General features: G+C 37.6%; 1 protein-coding gene across 1 annotated transcript in view; it reads left to right on the top strand.

Moving 5' to 3' along the window:
* Positions 1-7,537: 7,537 nt before the first annotated feature.
* LOC139733818 (retinoic acid receptor alpha-like) overlaps positions 7,538-23,293 on the top strand; it is a 211,022-nt gene continuing 195,266 nt past the window's right edge. The window contains exon 1 of the mRNA XM_071644624.1: positions 7,538-8,672. Within this exon, the coding sequence (XP_071500725.1) occupies positions 8,423-8,672 (250 nt within the window). The 5' untranslated portion in view covers positions 7,538-8,422. The remainder of the gene's footprint in view (positions 8,673-23,293) is intronic.

The raw sequence follows: 23,293 nt of genomic DNA, 5'->3' as shown, positions 1-23,293 counted from the left end.
GACAGAATCTGATAAATCATTAGAGGAATGAAGAGGTTGATAGGTGAATACATTATGATGTCACTACTGGTTTGTTGTTTTATATAGTTGTTTGCAAAGAAAATTATTATGGAATAACAGTGGTAAGCAAATTATATACGTACCATGTAATAGCTCTTTGTTATAGATAGGTTGGTATCTATGTTGATCTAATAGGGTAAATACTATGACTGGACCCACTTTCTTCACTTTTTTTTTTTAATAAAGGAAAATAATTTTCCATTGATAGACTTCTCATCACGATCTGTATAGTATTCATCATCAGTCGTGTTCCAGACCCTTTGTTATACATTATGTCATGCCCTTCGACAAAATGTGTTTGCGACGACGAAGTTTACGCCTTCAACGAAGGCAAAGGAAGGAACATCCGGCTCAGCATTAACTTCGTTCGTCGTTAGAGGGAGTTGATAATCTAGTGGGAAGCAAAATAGTGCAAGCAGACGGTTTGGAAGCTAGACTAGCTCATCACAGCATCAATCTGAACTATTACTCGTTTTCACAGCCTTGTGAAGGGCTCTGCTCGTCTATAAAATCTATAATCGCCTTCTTTTACAATCGCACCTACAGCGGGTATAAAATTTATAATAAGCTTCTGTTTTACTGGCGGAGACGGCGCCACGATTGATCAGTAAGCCACCGCCACTCTTATTATAAAGCCTCCGAGTCTGGTCGATGGCCCTCACGTTGTTTAAAGGACAAGTCCACCTTCATCGACACGTAGATTGAGTGAAAGCAGCAATATTGGTGAAACACATTAGTGAAAGTTTGAGGGAAAATCGTATAATTATTATCCGTTCAACAGTTATGCATTTTCGGAGTTTCTGCATGCTTATACTGCTGGATGACAAGACCTCTACAGCTTGTAATGTCACGACTATTCTGCAGAACGATAAAGAAAATTTTAAGAAACTTAAAGATATTATTCTCACTTTTCTCGCATAATAAAAGAACGCTTGACTTGCCTCTTTCAGAAGGCTGGGGTAATAATATTACCTTAGTCAGTGACAAGTCGACGAAAATTGTGCACTTATGTTTTTATAAGAGTGAAATTTTCTTTATACCCATGCAGTATTTTCAATATATCCCTGTACGCATGTGACATTCAATTCAATTTAATTCGATTCAATTCAATAAATTAAATCAAATTCAATTCAAAATTATTTTATTTCCATATAAAGTAATACAAAGTAATATCGCTTACATGAGTAAATAATATCTAAAGGAACTTTGAATCACATAAGTTAAAAAAAAACCATGAATACAATAATTATAATGATATCAACTCTGGTTTGGATAAATAAACAAGTATAAGCAACACAATCTTAATTTATAACTCTACATGGAAAAGAGGAATTCACAAGAAAAGCATAGCTTGTAAAGTTTGTGAATTATAGAAGGTGAGGGCATCTCAAAATCCGTCAAGGACTCCATGTATAAAAAATACACACGCACACACAGGCATCATACACTGTATAAGTCTTCTCATCCAGCAGTGACTGCGCAGATAAGTAATGTCCTTTAAAAATTCGTAACTTTTGAAAGGATTATCCGATTTTTCCCAAACTTTCACTGATGTGTTTTACTATGATATTGATTGATGCATTCACTCAATCCACGTGTATATGAAGGTCCGTATAAAGAGTCAATGTCGAGGCAAAAATCCTAATGAGCGAAGCGAGCAAACCTCGGCGCAAGCTCGATGTCCCTGGCTCGTTTAGCTCACCAGAATTTTTGCGTCAATATCAATATCGACATTACGGACTCCAGCATCCCATGCAGGGTCATCAACAGAGGCTATGACCACTCGAGCGACTCAAGAGACAAAATAAAATAGAAAAGAAAAGAAAGAAAGAAAAAAGATGAAGAAGCTTGCGCTCTCTCTCAGGCTAAGGCGACCTACAGTGCAGCGACGTCCAAGAAATCTCCTGACAAGGTATAAAAACCAATTCGAGAACGGTCTTCTCATCGAATCACCGATGGAAACATCTTCCTCAATTTCTCGAGCCCCGAATGCTGCTTCATCATCCACAATCTGCTCTGCTTCAACCTCCCTTTTGGCCCTCCCCGCGGCCCCTCTGCACATGCCCTTAAAGGTGCTATATGGTGCATGGATGTAACACTCTTGAGACGGAGCTAAAATCTATTTATAGATATCCCATAAAGCAAGACAGGAATGATGTTGGGGCCTCTTCCATGAGGCATTACAAGGAGCTGCAGCAGCGTCGGGAACAAGTACCAAGTGAAGACCTTGACGTAATTGACTGGGATGTACCATCGCAGGGCTGCCTTGGAATAAGGCATGAAAGTGGTCAGAAGATGCCTGCACACGCTCAGTCACGTGATCTCTAAACTCGGTGACGCAACGTCGAGGAGACTTCGCCGCATCGTCGCAACAGTCAACATCCCTTTGGTCTCCAGCACGTCTTGGAGACGTCTCCAGCACGTCTTGGAGACGTCTCCACAGTCGCAAACGAAATACGTCCCCGCGGCGTTGCCGCAAATGATGAAGACACCGCGGAAACGTCTCCGATACCCCCTGGACAATGGAACAAGTCTGAACCCCCCCCCCCCCCCCTCAAATCGAACATGTCTGCGTGATCTCCTGTCATTACTTCACAAACTGTGCAGTCTTCTCATAATTTTTATGACATGATCAGAGGAGCTGGAACGTGTTCCTTTCTTTTACAGCCGCGATAGTGCACGTCAGGAGTTCGACACATGCACGAACATGCCGAATCATATACAGCTCATGCACGGATCATTCAGCCTATGGATCATAGCATTCAGTCCACGAGTCATACAGCCCACGAGTCATACAGCCCACGAGTCATACAGCCCACGAGTCATTCAGTCCACGAGTCATACAGCCCACGAGTCATACAGCCCACGAGTCATACAGCCCACGACTCATACAGCCTATGAGTTCGGCATACTAAGCAAACAAGGCCCAAGAAACACTCCGTGTGATAACTCATGGGCTGTATGACTTGTGGGCTGTATAATGGCCCTTTTGTTTTTTTCATTGTCGAACTATGACTCGTGGGATATTATTCACCCATGCAGAATCTTCATTGTCTGTTGGAACCAATCCAAATTCCCTGCACTAAACCCGGTGGATATCATGTGACTGTATATAGACTTTCATTAAAATATTTTAGACAATTATTCTTTGCCAGCATTCGGAAGGCGTATCATTTTCACTAACGATTTGTCCATATCAAATTAATTTACTATGATGATTCAATACGAATTTAAAAGATGGAGAAAATAATCTCACATGGTTGAGTCTGCATAGCTTTGATTTTGGTTTATAATACATAAACTCCTTTATAGGCAAATAAATAAGGGAGGTGAATATAATTGAGAGGGAATGTTAAGATACCCTCTCCCGCACGAAGGAACTTTTTAATTTTTAGAAATGAAAATGAGCGATCTGGTGCACTTTTCGAATCCAATATTTAGGAAATTTTCTTCAAAAACATAAAACGAAACGTTATAGTTAAATATTCAAGTTGCAAGTTGAAAAACGTCAAAGAACACACTATTCTCAGTAAAGGCTCGTGGCATGACTTTGTCAGGCATGTATACCTGATCAATAGTTTGGGCAACAACTGAGCGGAAGATGCATTTTTAGAAAAAAAGATTTACGAATTCTCTTTCATGATTTTTTTTTTTTTTTTGAATTTTAGAAAAAGTTTCAACGGAAAAAAGTAGAGAGATATTGGTTATCAGCTCGTTTTAAGAAAAGCGCCAGGCAAGAGATGCTGAATATATAGTGCATATTTTTATAAAGTTAATGATGATCTCATTTAGCTATAGGGCGTCGATCCGTTTTCACAATGGGGGGGGGGGGGGGGCAAAACTTAGAGTTGGAATATCTGAGCGACTGAGGGGGGGGGGGGGGGGATGAGGGTGAGTCCCAGGGTGAGTCGAAAGTGTGCCGAGTCCCACAAGAGGCCCGCGGGAGATTTTGCATATTCTGACCTGAAATTAAGTGATCTGGTGTACTCTTCCGGTGAAACTTTTGGATTTTTCCCCCTATCAATACGTAAGAAAAGTTATTCACAGGAATAATTGAATGACTAAATTGTGATATCAGATAAGAGGTCTCAGCTCTTGTTCCGCGTGTGCGACATCATTGGTGTTTATCGGTATACAGACACTTATACTTTTGATTGTGATGCATGCAGTTGAGGGGGGGGGGGAACGGGGAGGGTGTGAGACTATAGTCCCTTCCCACACCACGGAGCTTTTACGTTTTTGAGGATTGTATCAGAATGATCTGATGCACACTTTTGTGGAATATTCGAAAGTGTGCCGAGTCTTAATTAACCTGTGGATACAAAACCTCAACCTATTTCCCCCGCTTGTTTCAAACGAGCGGAGGAAAAGTGTACTAAGAGGTTGAGGGAACTTTTGAATTAATTTGAATTGGATGACAGGTCTGATATACTCTTTTTGATGAAATACTGTATTCAGAAATGTGTTAATCTCCCAAGGGTATTGTACATGTGTATGACAGGGGACCTTCAACGGGGAAGGGTGTGGGAGGGGGTATCCCCCTCACACGGTGGGAGATAGTGAATTTTCAGAATTGAAATTCAACGATCTGTTGCACAATGGGTGAAATATTTTGACAGTTTTCTATAAAAAAGCGAGACAATTTTCCTCATTTCGGGAATTATTGGGGGGGGGGGGGGGACGCGTTTGCCCCCTTTGTCCTCCAGGATCAATGCCCCTGCAGAATGAGGGAGCTTTTGCATCTTTAGAACTCAAACTAAGATATCTCAAAAACACATGAATTTGATGGAAATCGGGAAGCTGTCAATCCCCAAAGTTAACTATAAATAATTTACGGAGGAAAACCATAAGAAGAAGTTAAAGGGATTGTATCGTTTTGGTTGAGACTTAATCTCGGGTTTCAAACATTTTGGGGTGAGTTTATGAGAAACTTCTTATGAAATAAAAAAGAGCATGTAATTCCCAAAGGAATTCAATGTTTATTTGATGAAAATTGGTTTTCAAATGGCTGAGATACCCCAAACAGAGCAATTAAATAAAGTGTGGGACCCACACTTTATGATCACTTTGTTTTACTTTATTTTTGGATGTCTCAGCCATTCCAAAACTGATATTGATAAAATAAATTTTGAATTCCTCTTAAAAAGGTGCGCTCTGTGTACTATTATGCAAACGGTTTCTTGATATCTTGCAAAAACTTAAGAGCCCAATTCTCAACTCTACCAATACTGTACCATCCCTTTAAAGGGTGGTGTTCAATTCTGGTCGAGGTGAGGATTAAGCTTTTAACGTTTTGCGACATACTCAGAAACCACTCAATGAGATGTCAAAGAGCATGCAATTCTATAAAGGGGTATCGAAAGTTTATTTGATGAAAATCGGTTTTGAAATGGCTGAGATATCCAAAAACAAAGGTGAAACAAAGAGATTAATAGGTGTGGCCTGTCGCCTTTTATTACTATCGCTTTTTTTTTAAAATCTCAGCCATTTGAAAACCAATTTTCATCAAATAAACGTTGAATCCTTCTTAAAATTACATGCTCTTTCATATTTCATAAGAGGTTTCTGATTATCTCACTTAGGAATTTTCAAAACATGAATCCCCACCTCAACCAGTACTGCCAGTCCCCTTTAAGTGACATCCCTTCCCATCCAACGGAACCCCCCCTTTTTTTTTAAAGTGACAGATCTGGTGCACACTTTTGATGAAACATTTGATAAATGAAAAGGAATGAAATCTGTCAATCTATAGTGTGTCAAGTCTATAGTATGGGTAAAGGACCGGACGGGAGAGAGTGTGGGAGGGTGTATCCCCCCTACCCGCTAGAGAGATCTTGTACTTTCATAACTGAAATTCAGCAATCTGGTGCACACTTTGGGTGAAAAATTGGGCGACCAGGCAAGAAGAAACTATCAATAATGAATTATAGCTTGCACTAGTGATTTGTATTAGGTTTTTTTACAGAAAAAACAAACAAATAAACAAACACTCTCTAGTTGCAATTTTATATTTATTTTCATATCAACATTTATTTCATTGGGTCTAGGGCAATCACCCTCTGGGCAGTATACCCCGGACCCTTCGCCTGACCATAATCCTAATCCTAATTCTAACCCTAACCCAGAATCCTAACCCAAACTCCTAACCCTAAACCTAACCCTTACCCTAATCTTTACTCTTTGTTCAAGCGGACTCTCCTCGCTAGTGGGAGGTGACGGGGGGGGGGGAGGGGTTCGTTCAAATCCTCTGACCCTCCCCCCTCCCCCCCCCCCCCCAAAAAAAAAGGAAAAAAAAAAAGAAGTTCGGGCATACTTGCACAACGGAAATACCCATGCTATAGATATTTATTTACAATGCACTTTTAGAATAGAGTGAACACTAATGTGCCTATCCCATAATCTCAGTGAACTTGTAATGACATCGTGATAATCCACTCAAAAATGTAAATTTTGCTGCATATCATGAAACTTATCCAGTGTCTTCATGAAGATAAAACGCCACCGTTTTAAAAGTCTTCAAAAATATACAAATATAGTCTATTCCCTGAAATAGCTAGTGGAGGTTGGTGCTGGCGGTTAACATTCAGCTATTCGTTATTCGTACCCACCTGTCGCTGTCGGACGTCCACTCAAGGAGGTACCTCCTTGGTCCACTGAACTGACGTGTTACCACAGGTCAGTGGTTGGAACAGATGAAAAACTCAGACCGTATCAGGTAGGGATAAGCTACTAAGTGGTGCAGTAACTAGCTACGCACAACACACACGACTAGCCATGTGTGTGTGTGTGTGTGTGTGTGTGTGTGTGTGTGTGCTTTGTTTTACACCACTACACGCACACGTACGGTACTGTATTCAGTCAACAGTTCAGTGTCCTTGACCCCATTTGAGGACACGGCGCGTCTAGGGCAGCAGCAATATTCGCCAACCACTCATACGCGTACACACACAATTTACACACAGACACATGGTACACGCACATAAATACTTACGAAACTAAGCTCCTAGGAACCAGGCCATTCGATTATTTACGGAGGGGGTTGTAGTTCAGAAAGGAGTAAATATTTGGAATTTATGTCTTACCAGAATACATAGAAAATAAACTAATCATGTATAAATAAACCATGTTGAGAATGAGTTCACAAAGTTCTAGTGTAATATCTGCAATATTTGTAAACAGTTGGCTGTATATCTATTATATATTGCATTTCTACCGAAATACCAAATGGGTTGATCTTGTGTGTCATCGTACAGTATACAGCTGTACAGTACACGGAAGCTGCCTCGCTCGTAGCTCAACATGTCCGATTTATGAGCACTGCACGAATGTGCCGCAGAAGGACGATCGTGCTTCTACACGTTGCGCGGCGGCCGCCTGTGCTCGCTGCATGCGTATGCATTGTACGAGTATCGTACACGCCTCCCCATCCCCTCTCGCCAAACACCACCACACACATGCCGCGCTGTGTTCCGCGATCGCTATCGCCAAGTGCTGAGAAGCGAGAGGCGATGTTATGTTTTGGAGGTTATTTGATTACGTAACCCTCAGACGGAAGTCATCGGACTGTTCGCTCAGGACAGACGTGAGGATAGTTCCTGCGGTCATGTGGCTGCGATGAAAAGTAGGTCACTTCTTTGCCTTTGATTCGCGTACAGTATTTAGTGTTGCCACAGAGCCAATCCAGCGAGGGAGAACTTTGAAGTGGGATTAGTAGCTTGCTAGCTAGCCTCCTGCCTCGAACACTACACGATCACGACAGACTCCAGTTTGTTATGTAAATAAAAACGTGCTAAACCACTTTACTATATAAATGTAGAATTAGAATTCGCAACTTGTCTTGGTGGTATCTACAGCTGGCCCTAGACTACCACAAACTTCTTGGTCAAGGGGAGCAGCTATCCATCAGTGACGGAAAACATTCTCTATTTTTCAGTGCATTTCTGAGATTTTCCGGATCATCACGCAAACACGCCGCGATGCGACGCGAGGAGGCAAAGGCCAGGTTCTACACGAATGTGGTATGCATGTGACTGCTGTGAACAATCCACGTTTTTTGGGTGAGTTCAGTGAGGGAGGGTACATTCGGGTAGAAACGTTGTGTGATATAAAGGAAATGGAACACATATTATAAAGTAGGTCCTACTGCAAGTTGTTAGGAATTACTACAGCCTTATTACAGGTCGACAAGGCATGTTTTGCTGGAATGAGTCGATGTAACGTTAACTCGTTAGATCTAACGTTAGCTGACGACGGTGAAGTGAAGGCCGTGTATAACTTTCTTCGACACGTCGGACTGTTGCAGCAAGCACGGGATACCGTAGTCTGAAGCAACCTTCGCAGCAACCACTCCAACGGAGCTATAATGGCAGACGTGCAGCCATTCCAGCTGGATCTCCCAAGCTCTCCACCCGGCTCAGTCCACAGCGCATCGGCATCGCACGGCAGTCCCGACGGATCACTGCTGACCGAAGTGGACAGGGACAGTCTCCTGGCATTGTATTCCAATGGCCCCGGAACAGGCGATGGTTCTTCCTCCTCTACAGCGGAATCCCCTGGGACACCAACGGGTCAGGGTATGCTACCACACCGCACAGGAACGGGAAACAGAATAGGTGAGTGCTAGAAATCTGTATTTCCTCCTCTGATTATCGGGTTTATTGTAACACATTACACCCTTTTATTGTACATACAACTTTTTTCACTGTCATCTACTCTTCTTACACTGTCACCTACTGTCTGTCGCACACCCATCCCAGTTTAGCTTTTGCCTTTATGGACAAGCTGCCATCGCCAACATCGGGATTATATCTTCCAATCAAGGACTATGGGTTCAACAAGGTTCATTTTCTATTTAACCCAGCAAGAGATTCTGTCTCATCATGTAACGTTACATCTAAAGTTAGCTATTCTTGTTTGCATGTTTAGGTATTTAATACGCTAATATAAGAATCATGGCTTGACAGAAATACAAACTAGCATAGATTAGAACCTAGATTACCTAGTTTCCACTTCCAATTGCTGACATTGCATTTGCCACAACTGCTATAGAATCTAGTGTACGTTGAATAATTGCTACCTGTAAATGTACAATGACCTCTCTCTGACAGTCTCTGTTTTTAGTGTTAAGCCAGGGATTAAGACTCTATAGGGCCTACACTGTACATGTATTATTGTTCTTTTCAACTGCAATTTTACACAGTTAGCATTAATAAATACAAAATAAATAGGCCTAACCTACAATTGCACGGTACTCGGCATCATTTAATGAAACTTTTCAGTCATTGACAACTGTTTTCAGCTAGGCCTGGTTGCCTACTGAAATCCTTGTAGTTTTTATCTGATTGGCTCAGAGCAAATTTGCCAGGGAAAATCACTAACAAAATACTTGATGAATCCCCCCGTGATCAACATTGGTTTCATACAAATTTGACACAAAGTAAAAAAGTTATCAGACTTTTAATATTGTAAAGTTCCACACTTTTTTTTTTCACAGTGAGGTGATGTTATCAGAATGCAGACCTATAATGGAGGAACTGGTGACATATAATTTCACAAGTCTTCTGTCTGCTGATTTACCTGTATAATTTCTTTGTTTTTTTAACCCAATGTTGATAAGAAAAAGTATTTATCATCCATGTTTATAATCTACAGGTGTGGTTGATATCACATGGCATGGTAATTCTGGATGCGAATGTCTCTGCATGCTAATGACATTCAATACGCACATAATGTCATAGCCTAGACTCACAGAGCATTGTATGGGCCAGAATCGGAAAAAAACAAACAAACAAAAAACACATAATATGTCTAAAAATGTAGAACCACTAAGAAATTCACATTTTACCTCAGATTTCAAAGAAGATGTTGATTTACATACATGTACTACGCGCAAATTGTTCGAAATGTTCATGTTAGACTTTTTACCATACAATACAATATTTTTTTTTTTTTTTTTAGCCTCATTTGCTGATTTTTTTCTTTATTGTCTGCTTGTTGTGAATGTACAATGTATGCGCTGAACCGTGAGTATGAAATGTGATTCTGGTGCATGGAAAAGATGTGAAAGACGTTGATTAATATTCCAATATGAAAATCCTGTTTAGAATATGTGATTTTACACTGTGCCAAAGACAACTTTTTGTAGAGGGATTAAAGGGATTGTACAGTTTTGGTTGAGACTTAACTTCAGGTTTTTATCATTTTTTGGTGAGATAGTGAGACACCTCTCATGAAATATGAAAGAGCTTGTAATTCCAAGAGGGATTCAATGTTTATTTGATGAAAATTGGTTTTGAAATGGCCAAGATATTCAATTTGAGCTACTACAGTATCCTAATAAAGTGTGGGACTCACATTTTATTACGATTGTTTTGTTTTGCTTTGTTTTTGGATGTTTCAGCTATTCCAAACCTGATTTTTATCAAATAAACCTTGAAATCATCTTAAAATGGTATGCTCTGTCCTACTTCACAAGTGTTTTCTTGGTATCCCGCGAAAAAAATTAAAGCCCAATTTTCATCTCCACCAATTCTGTACCACCCCTGTAACTTGAAGTCTGTTTTTCAAAAATTGAAGTGAATGGTTAACATAATTTTGCAAAATGTGAATAACTAGTGTTATTTTTGGCCAAATTTCATCCTCTTGAGTATGGAATTTAGAACCACCACCACCACCACCGAAAAGAAAAAAAAGCGTCCAGTGATACAATCCACTCTCCTGTATATCAACATATTGATTTTTAACCCATTAAAGACTAGTCGTGAGTATACTTAGGCAGGTGTCTGTGGGAAATGCATGTCAAAATCAGTCTGTCCTCAACAGGATTTAAAGGGAAAGGAGCATAATAAGTCACTTAATTGCTCACCATACAACAATACCCTTACTCAATGTTTTTGTATTCAGCAAAGAAAAAAAACAAACAAAATGAAAACAGCAAGTGAGTCACAAATTGAATAAGGTGCCTACAGTTGTGCTGGATTGCAACCATATCACAATATTGTGAAAAAAAAAACAAAACCCAACAAAACATACAGTTTGTTGGATAATTCATGCAAATTTGAAAAAAAAAAAACCAACAAAACAACAAAACATGATAGTTTATCATAGGATAGTTTGTGCAAATTTGAAAAAAAAAAAAAATGACCATACTGTTCCTGTGTTTTTGTTTTTAGTCACCTTTAAATGTTGTGTACATGATATACAAATGTACGTGATTGAAATACAATGTATCATGTGTGGATTTACAAGTTTTTGCAATGTACACTGCATTGTAAACGTGTGGAGCAAGATTTGATAGCAATTTATATCTTGCCTGTCAGGTGGATTCAAAACAATTATTAAATATGGCTGTTCCAGATGTCATGTTCAGTGTGTCTGTAGTCAAGCTCTGAGCATACACACTTGTGATTTACAAGTGTATGAAAGTGCTCAGTATAAAGGTATACACATGTCATTCACCACTTGCTTCAGAGTCATTGTGTCATACACTGTACTTGTGGTAGTCACTCCCCTTTCCTCCCCCATGATACAAGTACACTTGTACTTGCATTGCTGCAGTAGTAGCCTGTGGTACATTGTATGTTTCTCACCTGACATGAATAAACTGAGTGACATCAGCTCTATGGTTTCTTCTTGGTCTTACATGTACCACAGGAAAAAAAAAAAACAGACCATTGAATTAACATACTACAATTCTAGTGAGTGGTGGAATATAAAGCCAGTCAATATTAGGGAATGAAATTCTACTCAGCATTTAGTAGATTAACACCTCTGGCTATGAAAATATTACTTATCATTTGTTGGCCGTTGAATTACTGTGTGCTGTCAATCAACTTTGGAGACTGGCTGAGTGATGCACACCAAGTTTGTTTCAAAATGTACTGAACTTTTCACTGTCAAAACCTGAGTAAAGGGCTCGTTTGGTAAGCCATCCAAGGCCACACAAACTCCTACAGTGCGACGACTACTGCTACTACTGCTACATTGTACTACTACTACTACTACTACTACTGCTATAGCTGCTCTTGTAAGTTGGCATTTGAAGTTTGATTTACTGGTACATTTAGCAGGTGGAATACTGTACATGTACAGTGTATAGACATTTTCCTTGAGTTGGTCCCTCCATTTTTGCTGAAGATGTTTTTAACTGACCTGTTTATTGCAATGGCAAGCCTACAAATGTACGTACCAAGTAAGACACCCTAAAATTCAAAGGAATGATATTTTAAAACTACATAGTGTCACTGTATAGTGATGTCTCATCTGCATACATTGTATAAAGGCAAAATTTCATCTTTGCTCAATATTGACATATTTGGTATCATTTTGAAGCTTATGGGTTGAAGTTTTGATTTCCATGGAGGAAAAAAATGATATCATGTAAATTTATGCAAATTTCAAGGGCTTCATTTGCATAAATGTAAAACACAGCGTTACAACCGTACGTACATTGTACGTGTATGGGACATTTATAAAAACTCATATTTATTATTGAGAAAAGGAAAGCAAATGATATTTGATTAATATGTGGACATAAGAAGTTCATCAAATAGTTTAACTTGGTATGAAAATTTAGGGATTATGCAAATGATTATGCCAATTAGCTTGTGTCCTATCATGAGATGTCCCATACGTAACAAAATGAGGTCATTTTTTTAGGTTTTTTTCTGAAATTGCTACGGTTATTTGAATGCCCTTTTGGAAAGTTCTAATTCAAAAATATAGAATATAATTGAATATGATTATAAATGATGGTAGATATTTGGAGGATATTGTTCCCTTGACAATCTGGATCAGTATTTGAGTAATTTCAACTGATTCCACCTCAATAATTAAATTATGCAAAAATTTGTTTATGGGTATTTTGCAAAATTATTTTGCAAAATACCCATAAACATGGTTCTCCACACACTAAACGAATGGGTGACAAAGGGCATGCATTCTCAGGTTGGTCATAAAAATATAAAAATATGATTGAATATGACTATGATGGTGAATAAAATTGGGGAATATTGTTTCCTTGACAATCTGGATCAGTATTTGAGTAGTTTCAACTGATTTTACTTTAATAATTAAATTATGCAAAATGCCCCAAAACATGGTTCTCCACACACAAATGAATAGGACAAAGTGTCCCATACGTAACACGCCATGTCTGTCTTTAATTAGAACCTGTAATTAGAGCTTTTTGCCTAATGACATGAAACTTACCTGTGATAATTTTGAGTGTTGTGACTTTCATCACAGTGAGTTACAAGTTGTAGAATGAAATACTTTTAGAGAGTTTTAAGGTTGAAAAAAATGTTCAAAAAAACAAATATTTTCTGGTCCCATATGTAACGGCACATATTTTCTCTTCTAGAATATAATTGTCAAAGTCATTTTTCTCAATTTTTTACATGATTATACTTCTTCTAGATATCAATCACCATGATAAAGTTCAATATGATCAAAGGCCATTGACACTATTTTTCAGGTCATAAAAGTCTCTGAATGTCCCATACGTAACGCGCGTGTTATCTTGGACTTGCCCATAAACGTTCTGTTGAAAATATCATCCCGCCCAAAACCCACAAGGAGTCGCAGATTTGGATTCCTGTACATGTATTAGACCAAAATACAAAATTGTGTGTCATATGGGTAGACTGATTTCAATTTTTTTTTTAAGTGTGTCTCACCTAGGAGCATATTTCTGTCAAAATTTGGCAGCTTAAAACAAGGCCAAAATCAAGATGTCTTATCATTTTTTAAGCAGTTTTTCTAGACCACACTTTTTCAGACAGGTGCTGCTTTCTCTGGGAAGAACATTTTTTTTTCATTGATATTTCTGCACAGAATATCTGAGTGACCCTAATCTTTAAATCCTCTTTTTTCCCTCTTCTGTGTACTGCATTTCCTATATAAAAAAACAACAACAACACACACACACACACACACACACACACACATACACACACACACACACATACAAACAAAACACTCTTTTTTTAAAATCCCTTTTTAAATGGGATATTTAAGATGGTCTTATTCTAATAAGTCCCCTATAACCGCAATACAATTTGTAATTTGGCAATGCAGCTGAGTACTGGAATATTGAATATTGGAATATTGGAGTACTGGAGTATATTGTTTGATTGACCATGCTACATGTACATACTGTACATTGGTATTAAAGTTGCTTCTAAAATTACATGTAGCTCTTGTAGGTTTATGAAATATTTAAAGCAGATATTCCTGGAGATGAACTGTCAGTTTTATAGTACTTCCCTACATGCCTCGCATCTGTCCACTGATAATGTGCATAACATCTATTGATGGACATCGGAACTACCCTCAAAACTAATCAAAATCAGTCTTAAGAAAGAAAATCAGAACTTGAACTACAGTTGTATTGGTATTCAATCAAACATAAGGAAAGAAACAGCCCTTTTGGCTGTAGAAACAGATTTCTGTTGTGATCAAACTCTGTTTAACAGTCACATAAATTTTACAACGTACTGTAGAAATTGTACATAGTGAAATTTACCATTTGAATGTTTATGTACAATGTACGGTAATGCATTCAAATTTTAATGTGTATTTTTGACAATTTATGCTCATAAATGTTAATGGCTACACCTGTATCTCTTCCTGCCATGCATGGAGCTCCCCAAAAGATTTATGAAATATTTTGTTTTTGAATTTTCATTATTTTTGTTTTTCACAGGAAATCATCATTAGGAAGTTGGTATTTCAGTGTACCTACACTTGTACATTAATTTGTACATATGTATCCACTCTCCAATGCTGTGATAATACTGTGCACCACACAAATGTACAGTGTACAATGTAACATGGTGCAATTTACAATGTGATGTGAAGGCTATACACAGCACTGTGTATGCAGACCTTTTCCCTTTTGTCAATAGTGTGTTTGGGTTGTGGTAACTCTGAGGGAAATTCAAGCCAATGTTTTTTAAAGAATTCTGAGTGAAACAAACAGATCAGTAAAGAGTGCCATTCAAGTAAAGATTCTTTTTATACCTACAATGGGACTCTGTTTGTTTCACCTAAAATTCTTTAAGAATGAAGGAAAGTTCAAAACTTTTTAGAGTTTGACATGCTTCTGAGATGTAGTGGTATCCATGGTCAGAGTTACAGTTGTACCAAGTACAATTGTACAATGTACAACCGGGTAACTATATACAATGTATGTATTTACAGGTATATGTATACAATTGTACAGGTACAGTGTACAAATGTTATATTTTAGGCAGAGTTGTACATTTTGGGAAGGTGATGATGTTGTTGCCTAAATTTATACAACTATCCCATTGGTGGTCTGTATTGTACATGTACGTAATGTTTATATTGTAGCAACAGCAACACACTGAATCACTAATCGGTGTACTGTGTACAATGCTTTATCATTTGTCGAGATACAGATGACTGCATGGAACAAATACCATTGTATTACCATGGCATTGTATTTGTACCATACAATGTACAAAATGTACATTGTGTGTACATTACAACCCACCCATGTGTGCACTTAAAAAAAAAAAAAGACAAAAAAAAAAAAAAGAAAGACATTTTAAGCCAGTGCTGTGATGGATATGAATCTGTGACATTTTCAATTGCGATTCCATGTTCTCAGTATAATTGTACTGGATTACCCATCATGCATGCTAAAATGTACAGAGGTTGTATAATGTACACTACAAATTTATTGTACAGTGTACCAAGGTACACCCTACATTGTATACGATGTACACATATTATGCTGATGTACACAGGCATGCACAATGTATACAATTGTACGTATGTAGTATTGAACTACGTACAATGTATTGTACACTGACAATTGTATCATTCTGCATATTATACAGTTACAGTACAAAACGATCAAACTCTGCCCTCATTTGGAAGTTTTGAAGAGTTCTCTCCACTACAATCACAAATGCTGTTAGATCTGAAGAGATTGTGCTTATCAGAACTTTGGGGGGTGCAGTGATACTTGCACTGTGTCAATATTTGATCCATCCTCACAAACATACTCTGACTGCCAGACCTGACAGTGACCTTCAAACAGTTATATTCATTGTGCCACCCGGAAGCAATTTGTCAGTGTTCCACTCGCTGTGATAGCTCAAGTACTAGTATGTTTGTTGTGTGTTTTGTATGATAAAAAGAGAGAGATACATTTGTACCTGTACAGTAGGAAGCCCCTGTATGCCACTCATGTCATGATATGATGTACATACAGGCTACTCTGCACCAAGGTACTGGGATGGGACTACCAATTTTTAAAACATGCTGTGTATTCATTTACACTGTGTACACATCTCACACAGAATGACATGAAAAGGAATAAGTTCTATTGTATGTATAATCATAAATGAAGGCATTTGCAAACATGTTCTAGTATGTTTTTGCAAAGTGCTGAAGAGTACACCACAACATGCCATGTGGATTCTACCCTTCATGAATTTAATATTGCTACAGGTGTATCAGTGTATTACTTGTACATTTGTACTAGAACACTGAACATACTAGAACTTTGAAGTTACAGTAGGTCTCAACCAAAACTATGTATGACCGTGCATCACAAAACAAACAAAAAGTCACACCCCTTGATTTTACGTGAGGGCTCAAGAAAGGTGAAACAGGTCAACCGGGTCAGTTTTGAGTTTTCCATATTTTCTGAAACAGCTATTGTTCTTCTACATTATCCCTAAGTTTGAGATCATAAATTGAATGGGAAAGTGGGTTTTCAGCTGTTTTTCTACAACCCCTTTTTGATAAAGTAATGTTATCCGGTTTTTCTTAGAGTCCCCTTTTAATTTCTTCAAAATCCTTTGAACACTCTTCACTTTCAACTCTAATAACTTTTGAAAAGTTAATGCTACTGCTTTGAAAGTTGACATTTCTTATGAACAGAATGTGTTAATCAAGCATGCTTAATTTCAGTTTAATCTGATAATCCCTTCATTGTTGTTGCTACAATGGTTTACATCAAGTTTTTTGACCCATTCATGGCACGGGTAGCAGGCTTTATAGTATTAAAGATAAGCACTTGAATAGACCCTGTACTTCACAGCCTCTTTTTTCAGTTCAAACTTTTCCAGAGTATGCACTTTCTTTCCAATATATAGGTAAGGAGAATCCATTTGAATTGAGTTATACATAATTTTAATGCTTAGAGTCTGCTCTTTTAGCATCTGCCCGTATTAAAGTAAAAATCCATGTCTGGCGACTTTTTGTGTGTTTTGTGGTGCAGGGTCACATATGATCTCTTTAACATCTGATAGGGTAGAAATTACTCAACACATTTGTACTGTACTTGTGTAAGGCCTCCAAGTTGCAAGAATGTACCCCTCCCACCAACTACGTATGTATTTGACAATTCAGGATGATCTGCACCCAAGACCGTGACTACAATTTGTACGGCATACTCTTGCATACTCTCAGTCACGTTGCCATGGATACGGAGAAGTCATCTTTCTTCGTAAATCCAGGCTGTGAAAAGGGAATACATACATTTATAGGCAGAATATAATCTATTTGTCTGTCTGACATCCCAAATCATATTTTTGGGATATACCGTACAGTGAAATATGAATAATCTATGGATAAGCTTAAATTATAATCTCTCTTTCTTTGAAAGGTACAACCTCGTCTAGTACATCATTCATGCAGCAAGTCAAAGTTTTATCACTGCCATCTTATTGCTCAAGACAACAGACATGCTACTGATTGAGAGATTGCCCTACAGCAACATCAGGGCAATTTGTCAATCAGTTGCAATAAAAACAACTTGAAGCAAGAATTTCATGAATTTGAACAGACATGCTGTGATACATTTGACTAGTGATGTACTGTATGTCAGTTACTTTGCCCATTAACTAAACCAAGATATTTGGAACTTTATAGAGGGTACCTGTATAAGCCTGATAGGAAATATGGAAACAAAATCTATCGAAATGCTAGTACATTTTATACCAAAGTATAGCTTGGATATTATACACCAGCACTCTTGAAGATTCTTGAGTTTGAGTTTGGATTTATTTCATTGTCGATATAATTTCATAATTGCACAACTGTGCTTTGCTGTAAAATATGGTATGTAAATATTTGTGCTGTTTTTTTCCCTCAAAATAAATTATATAATTTGTGTAATATGCATTACACGTACAACAGGCTTTAACCTGCTGAGTGCTAGAGTCTTGTTTCATTTCTTTCTGCAGAAATCATCTTATCTTCCTTTTTAAAGGAGGCACAGTTTTCTGAATTTTACTGTATATCCCAATGAACTGTTTGGATGTTATTATCAATTTACAGAATCAGGAAAAGTGATCAAAATTTGCAAGATACTTGTACAGACAGAACCAGAGGTTAAACTCCAGCCTCTTTTAGTTTGTTACCAGTTTGAGAATCAACCCGAAATTTGACAAATTTAGAGAATATGTGACCGTGCACCACAAAACGAAACGAAATTTAAATGCATGTTCACCTGCATTGATTCATTGTACTTGCAACATCACTTTTGTTGCAAAAAGAATAATCTACCTATGTGTGTACCTTTCATATTTTGTAATGATGCGTTTTTTGTTTTTGTTTTTTCATTACTTTTATGACACACAGACTGCCTACACACAGACCATTTACAATTAACCTTCCAATCCAAATTTCTACCATAAACATCATCTTTTAAAGTACTAATATGATTTAAAACAAAAGACCTTGGAATTTGTCTTCCCCTTCCCTTGCAATGTTGATCTTTTGTTAATCATATTTGCAAGATGGAAGTATGCAATTTATGTCACTTTTACCCCTTGCTTTGTCCATACAAGTTCATGATGTCCTTCAAATGGTGTTGTGGAACTGTGGTAGAACTGCAAGGACAATGCGGAGCTAAAGTACATTATAGTGTACTGTATCTAGGTATTGCCCTGGGGCAATGATGGGTTGTTAGGTAATTGATATACCCATGATCCAGTCGATTACTCAGTGCAACCATTTTGAATGATGCTGTATTCATGTTGTTACCTTGGCAGTGCATCACCTGACAAGTTAACTGTCTACATCCCTTTTGCCTACATATATGTAGCGAGGCCATTACTGTAAAACGAGGAATTTTCGTCTGCACTTTAATTTCGCGAATTTCGCGAGCGCCAAGATTCGCGAAATTAAAATGCATGCGAAAGTCCTTGTTTACTCCAGGGTGGTCCACGAGGGGTTTTAGCATGTCGCTGCAACATGCTAAAATTCTTGTGCAACATCCTAAAAATCCAGCAACATGCTATGCAACATCCTCAAGAATTTGCAACAAGCTCAAAGTAAAAGTATTCAAAAATGTGCAAAACATGTGCATAACATATTAACATCAAACTACCAGGTACTTTAGATATTTGTGTGCAAAACATGAGAGAGAACATTGAATGTAAGCAGCACAAAGAGAGATAAGCAGCAAAATATTGCGTACTACGTACTCATCGTGTGCGCTCCGCGCATATTCAATTTCTGCAATATTCTCAGATTCTGAGCTTGCAACATGCTAAAATTTCAAGTTTTGGACCACCCTGTTTACACTATTATGCATTGAACGCCAGTGGCACTTTGCAAAAACTTCATGCCACGAAAAAGACTGCCGGTTCCAATTCGCGAAAAATTCATGCCGCGAATATATCATGTTTTACAGTATACCGTACAGTACAGTGTACCCCCACCCTCAAAACAAAACACAACATGATACTTTACCATAAATTCATTTTTTCTTTCACTTTATGGAATCGCATATAATACAGATGTATGTACAATGTAGTGAGGTTTCCAAATGTTGTTGCAGTCCCAATATAATGGTTTGAGTCGAATCCCCCCACGCCAAGAAAAACAGCAAGTTCTTTTAAGAAGTACAATGTACATTGTTCAATGTACAATCTATGATACATGTGCATTATATCATATATGTACCTAAATGTACTTTCCTAAAGGTGAAATATCGAAGGCATCATTCAGTGATCTCCAGTATACAGGGTAATGTACATGTACCTGCATAATAATTTAAAAACTCCAATGCAGAGCACAAAGACTATTTTTCCAATAATGATTATTACTGCAATTAAAGTAATGTGTTCTAGTATAAATATTTCATGTAATGAAAATAGTGTTTCTGTATGCACAGGTGTAGTGTTTCCTATGGAATGAAAGTGTTGCAGCATTAAAGCGGTATGGATGTGATGGAACCCGCCTTGCCAAAAGAAGGCACATTTACTGGTATGCAGGCACCATCATTTCTAATCAATGTAGTCACATATCTTGTGTTCATCTATCGTATAGCTGTACTCTGGGCTGTCTTTATCAGAAATTGATATGTCGAGTATTCAGACGCCTTGGATTACAATTGTTTATTTATCACCTGAAGATAGTACAATGTAGATTAGTGTCAGAGCTTTTAATTGAGGAAATGTGTATGTAATGTGAACTTTAGAGTCTGTATTTGGCAGGGATACCAACCACAACAGCCAGCTTGGGTCCCTACCATACATCTCATTCTTTTCTGTACCATTACATGTACTATGCTGGTAGACTGCATACAAACTGTAGGATGTTTTTAACTCTTTATGTGCCACGTTCGCACGTCCGACTCAGTCGACGGCGTGCCAACTTCGCATATTCTGCTCAACAAAGAAAGCCGCCAAAACCAATCGATAAATCGCTAATCACTGCTAACCCCGCGGCACAATGAAAGCGTTTCTCGTGCTTATGTTCCTCTCATATACGGCTTGCATTCTATGTGGTGACTGACTATCAAGCGGTGTTCCCAACTACAGTAGATTTACTCGTACATTCTAAGTTTCTGTCACGGTTTTACGTGCAAAAGTCATGCCTTTACAGTAATGTAGCAACTGGTCATTCAAAAGAAAAATTGAAAATAGATTCATCATACAATTTATATCGAAACAAAGCTTGGCATTCCTCTTTAACTTTGCCTACTATTATGCCCATCTTAACAGAATTTTGTAGAAGTTATACACATTGGAAAAACAGAATTCTCTCTCAAAGCACGACTACCTTCGTGTCTCAGAATAACGTGGCACACACGGTTTTTCCACCATTAATGGCACGTAAAGAGTTAATAGTGGTGCATTAAAAATGTGTGAATTCATGTCTGCTTGATTTTCAGTATGCAGTACAAGAGCATATTGAACCAAGCTACATGTATGCATACATTGTAGGCCAATGTACATTAGCTACTGTTGTTTAATAGTGGCTATGCAATAATACAAATTATTTATGTTGTATTATATCTTGCTTTGTCTGTTGCGCAAGTGCTTGCTGAGTGCATGAACGCTTGCTACACATGCGTGTGTATTGTATGTATACCGTACAAAGCGCACAAATTCTTGTTACGTGTACAATTCACAAGCGTGCAAACATCTTGCTGCATATATATGCACGCAATTAAAGTGCAAGTTGCTCCTTTTTCAGTGGAGAGTCAACTTTATGTGGTAGAAGTATGGTACTTTTTGACAGTTTATAAATGCCTTCTCTAGATAATGATTATAGTAACTTTAATTGGATGGCTTCAATTCAAAATGCATGTACCAGGAAATATTGCACTCGTTAGGGTCAAAATTGCTCTCATCATCGATTCGTGCAATACCGTACCTACAAAGATATTGGTCCTAACTTGAGCAATATTGGTCCTAACTTGAGCAATATTCCCTGGTATTACATCCCATTCATTGCCATGCATTCAGTCTTAAAAGGTACAGTAGGAATTGGAAATATGTTAAGAACGCCAGGGCCACATTCTGTAAAGAGTTTTATTGATTACGGTTTCTATGATAAGTCTGTGGCAGCCTGTGTTATAAGAAAATCGATTATTCTTAAATTCTTGAAGACTTTTATTTACAATGTTACAATTTGTATGTTTCATCTGCAAAAACAAAAACAAAAAGAAAACAATAATAATCAGTGTACAGTGTACGTATGCGATTTTAAAGAAAAGTACACTCCATAGTAGGGACTGTAATTTGGGTCTTTGAAAATTGAGCTTGACAAGACTGAAGTGAAATAAAATTTAAAAATTCAGTTAAATTGCACATTGTATAGTGATGAACAAGTGGTGCTGAGCAAAAGGTATCATTTTCTCTGGCATGAAGCCATATATACACTGTACACAAATCATCCTTGTTAATGCTTCAAATTCTCTCTTTCATGTGTTTAATATCATTCTTAATTCATTCTCAATTCATTTTAGGATTTCCTATCAATTGTGTGCCTTGAACAAGCAACAGTTTGGTAATTTGAAAGTTTTAAAAGAGCTGTGAGAAGGGAGCAAATGTTATACCACACAATGTGTATAGTGCACATGTTCAAACCTGAAGGCTATAGAAAATAAATCAAAGAACTGTAAACTTCTAAGAAAACACAGGGGAAATATTAATGAAAAAAATGTGCAAGTGTACATCACACATACATACAGGGTACCTTTATGTATGTTGGATGTGTCATTTTCAAACTTTCCTTTTTAAATCTCTCCCCTGCTTTTAAGGTGAAAATAGAGCCAGATCTGTAAATAATAGAATTCAAAAGGATCATTCGTGTTTGCTTTGATGTGGAGGATAATTTTATACAAATCTCAGTTTGCTGATATGCGTGTGACCTACACAGACCTTTTTGCAGAGTTGGAGAGCTACTAAATGGTTTGGGGAAATCACAGACCTGTTCGCGGAAGTAGGACTTTAACTGCAGGTCAAATATGTTTCACTGTAAATCCATAATGGTGTGTATTTCAGAATGTGCATGCTTAGTGAACTTTGTGCTTCTGATTTTTAATTTTTCTTTTTATACAGTATAGCTAATTTTCTTCTGCAGTTACATGTACATACTTTGCAAGTTGCAGGTTTAATTATTCTCTGTAATACACTGTATCATTGGCCATGTTACTTTCTCCTTGCCCTCCCATACATTAGAGAGATAAAACAAAATTTTATGCTGATTTGTGTACCTGCCTTGATGTCTTGATGTACTCTTTATTCAGCTTTGCAGTAATCCTAGAAATACCACATTAAAGCATCATACAAATGCATTGTATTATTATTATTATTATTATTATTATTATTATTATTATTATTATTATTATCATCGTTATTATTATTGTTGTTGTTATTATCATTATTATTATTATTGTTATAATCTGCAATCCCAAGTCATCTATTGGACTCTGAAGTGGAAGGTCCTTGCATTC

This window comes from Diadema antillarum, unplaced genomic scaffold, assembly GCF_040938485.1.
Source record: "Diadema antillarum isolate AM-2024a unplaced genomic scaffold, OU_Dant_1.0 seq00000497_RagTag, whole genome shotgun sequence".
Classification (NCBI taxonomy): domain Eukaryota; kingdom Metazoa; phylum Echinodermata; class Echinoidea; order Diadematoida; family Diadematidae; genus Diadema; species Diadema antillarum.
Note: the sequence above shows the minus strand (reverse complement) of the source record. Positions and strands in the feature narration are given on the sequence as shown.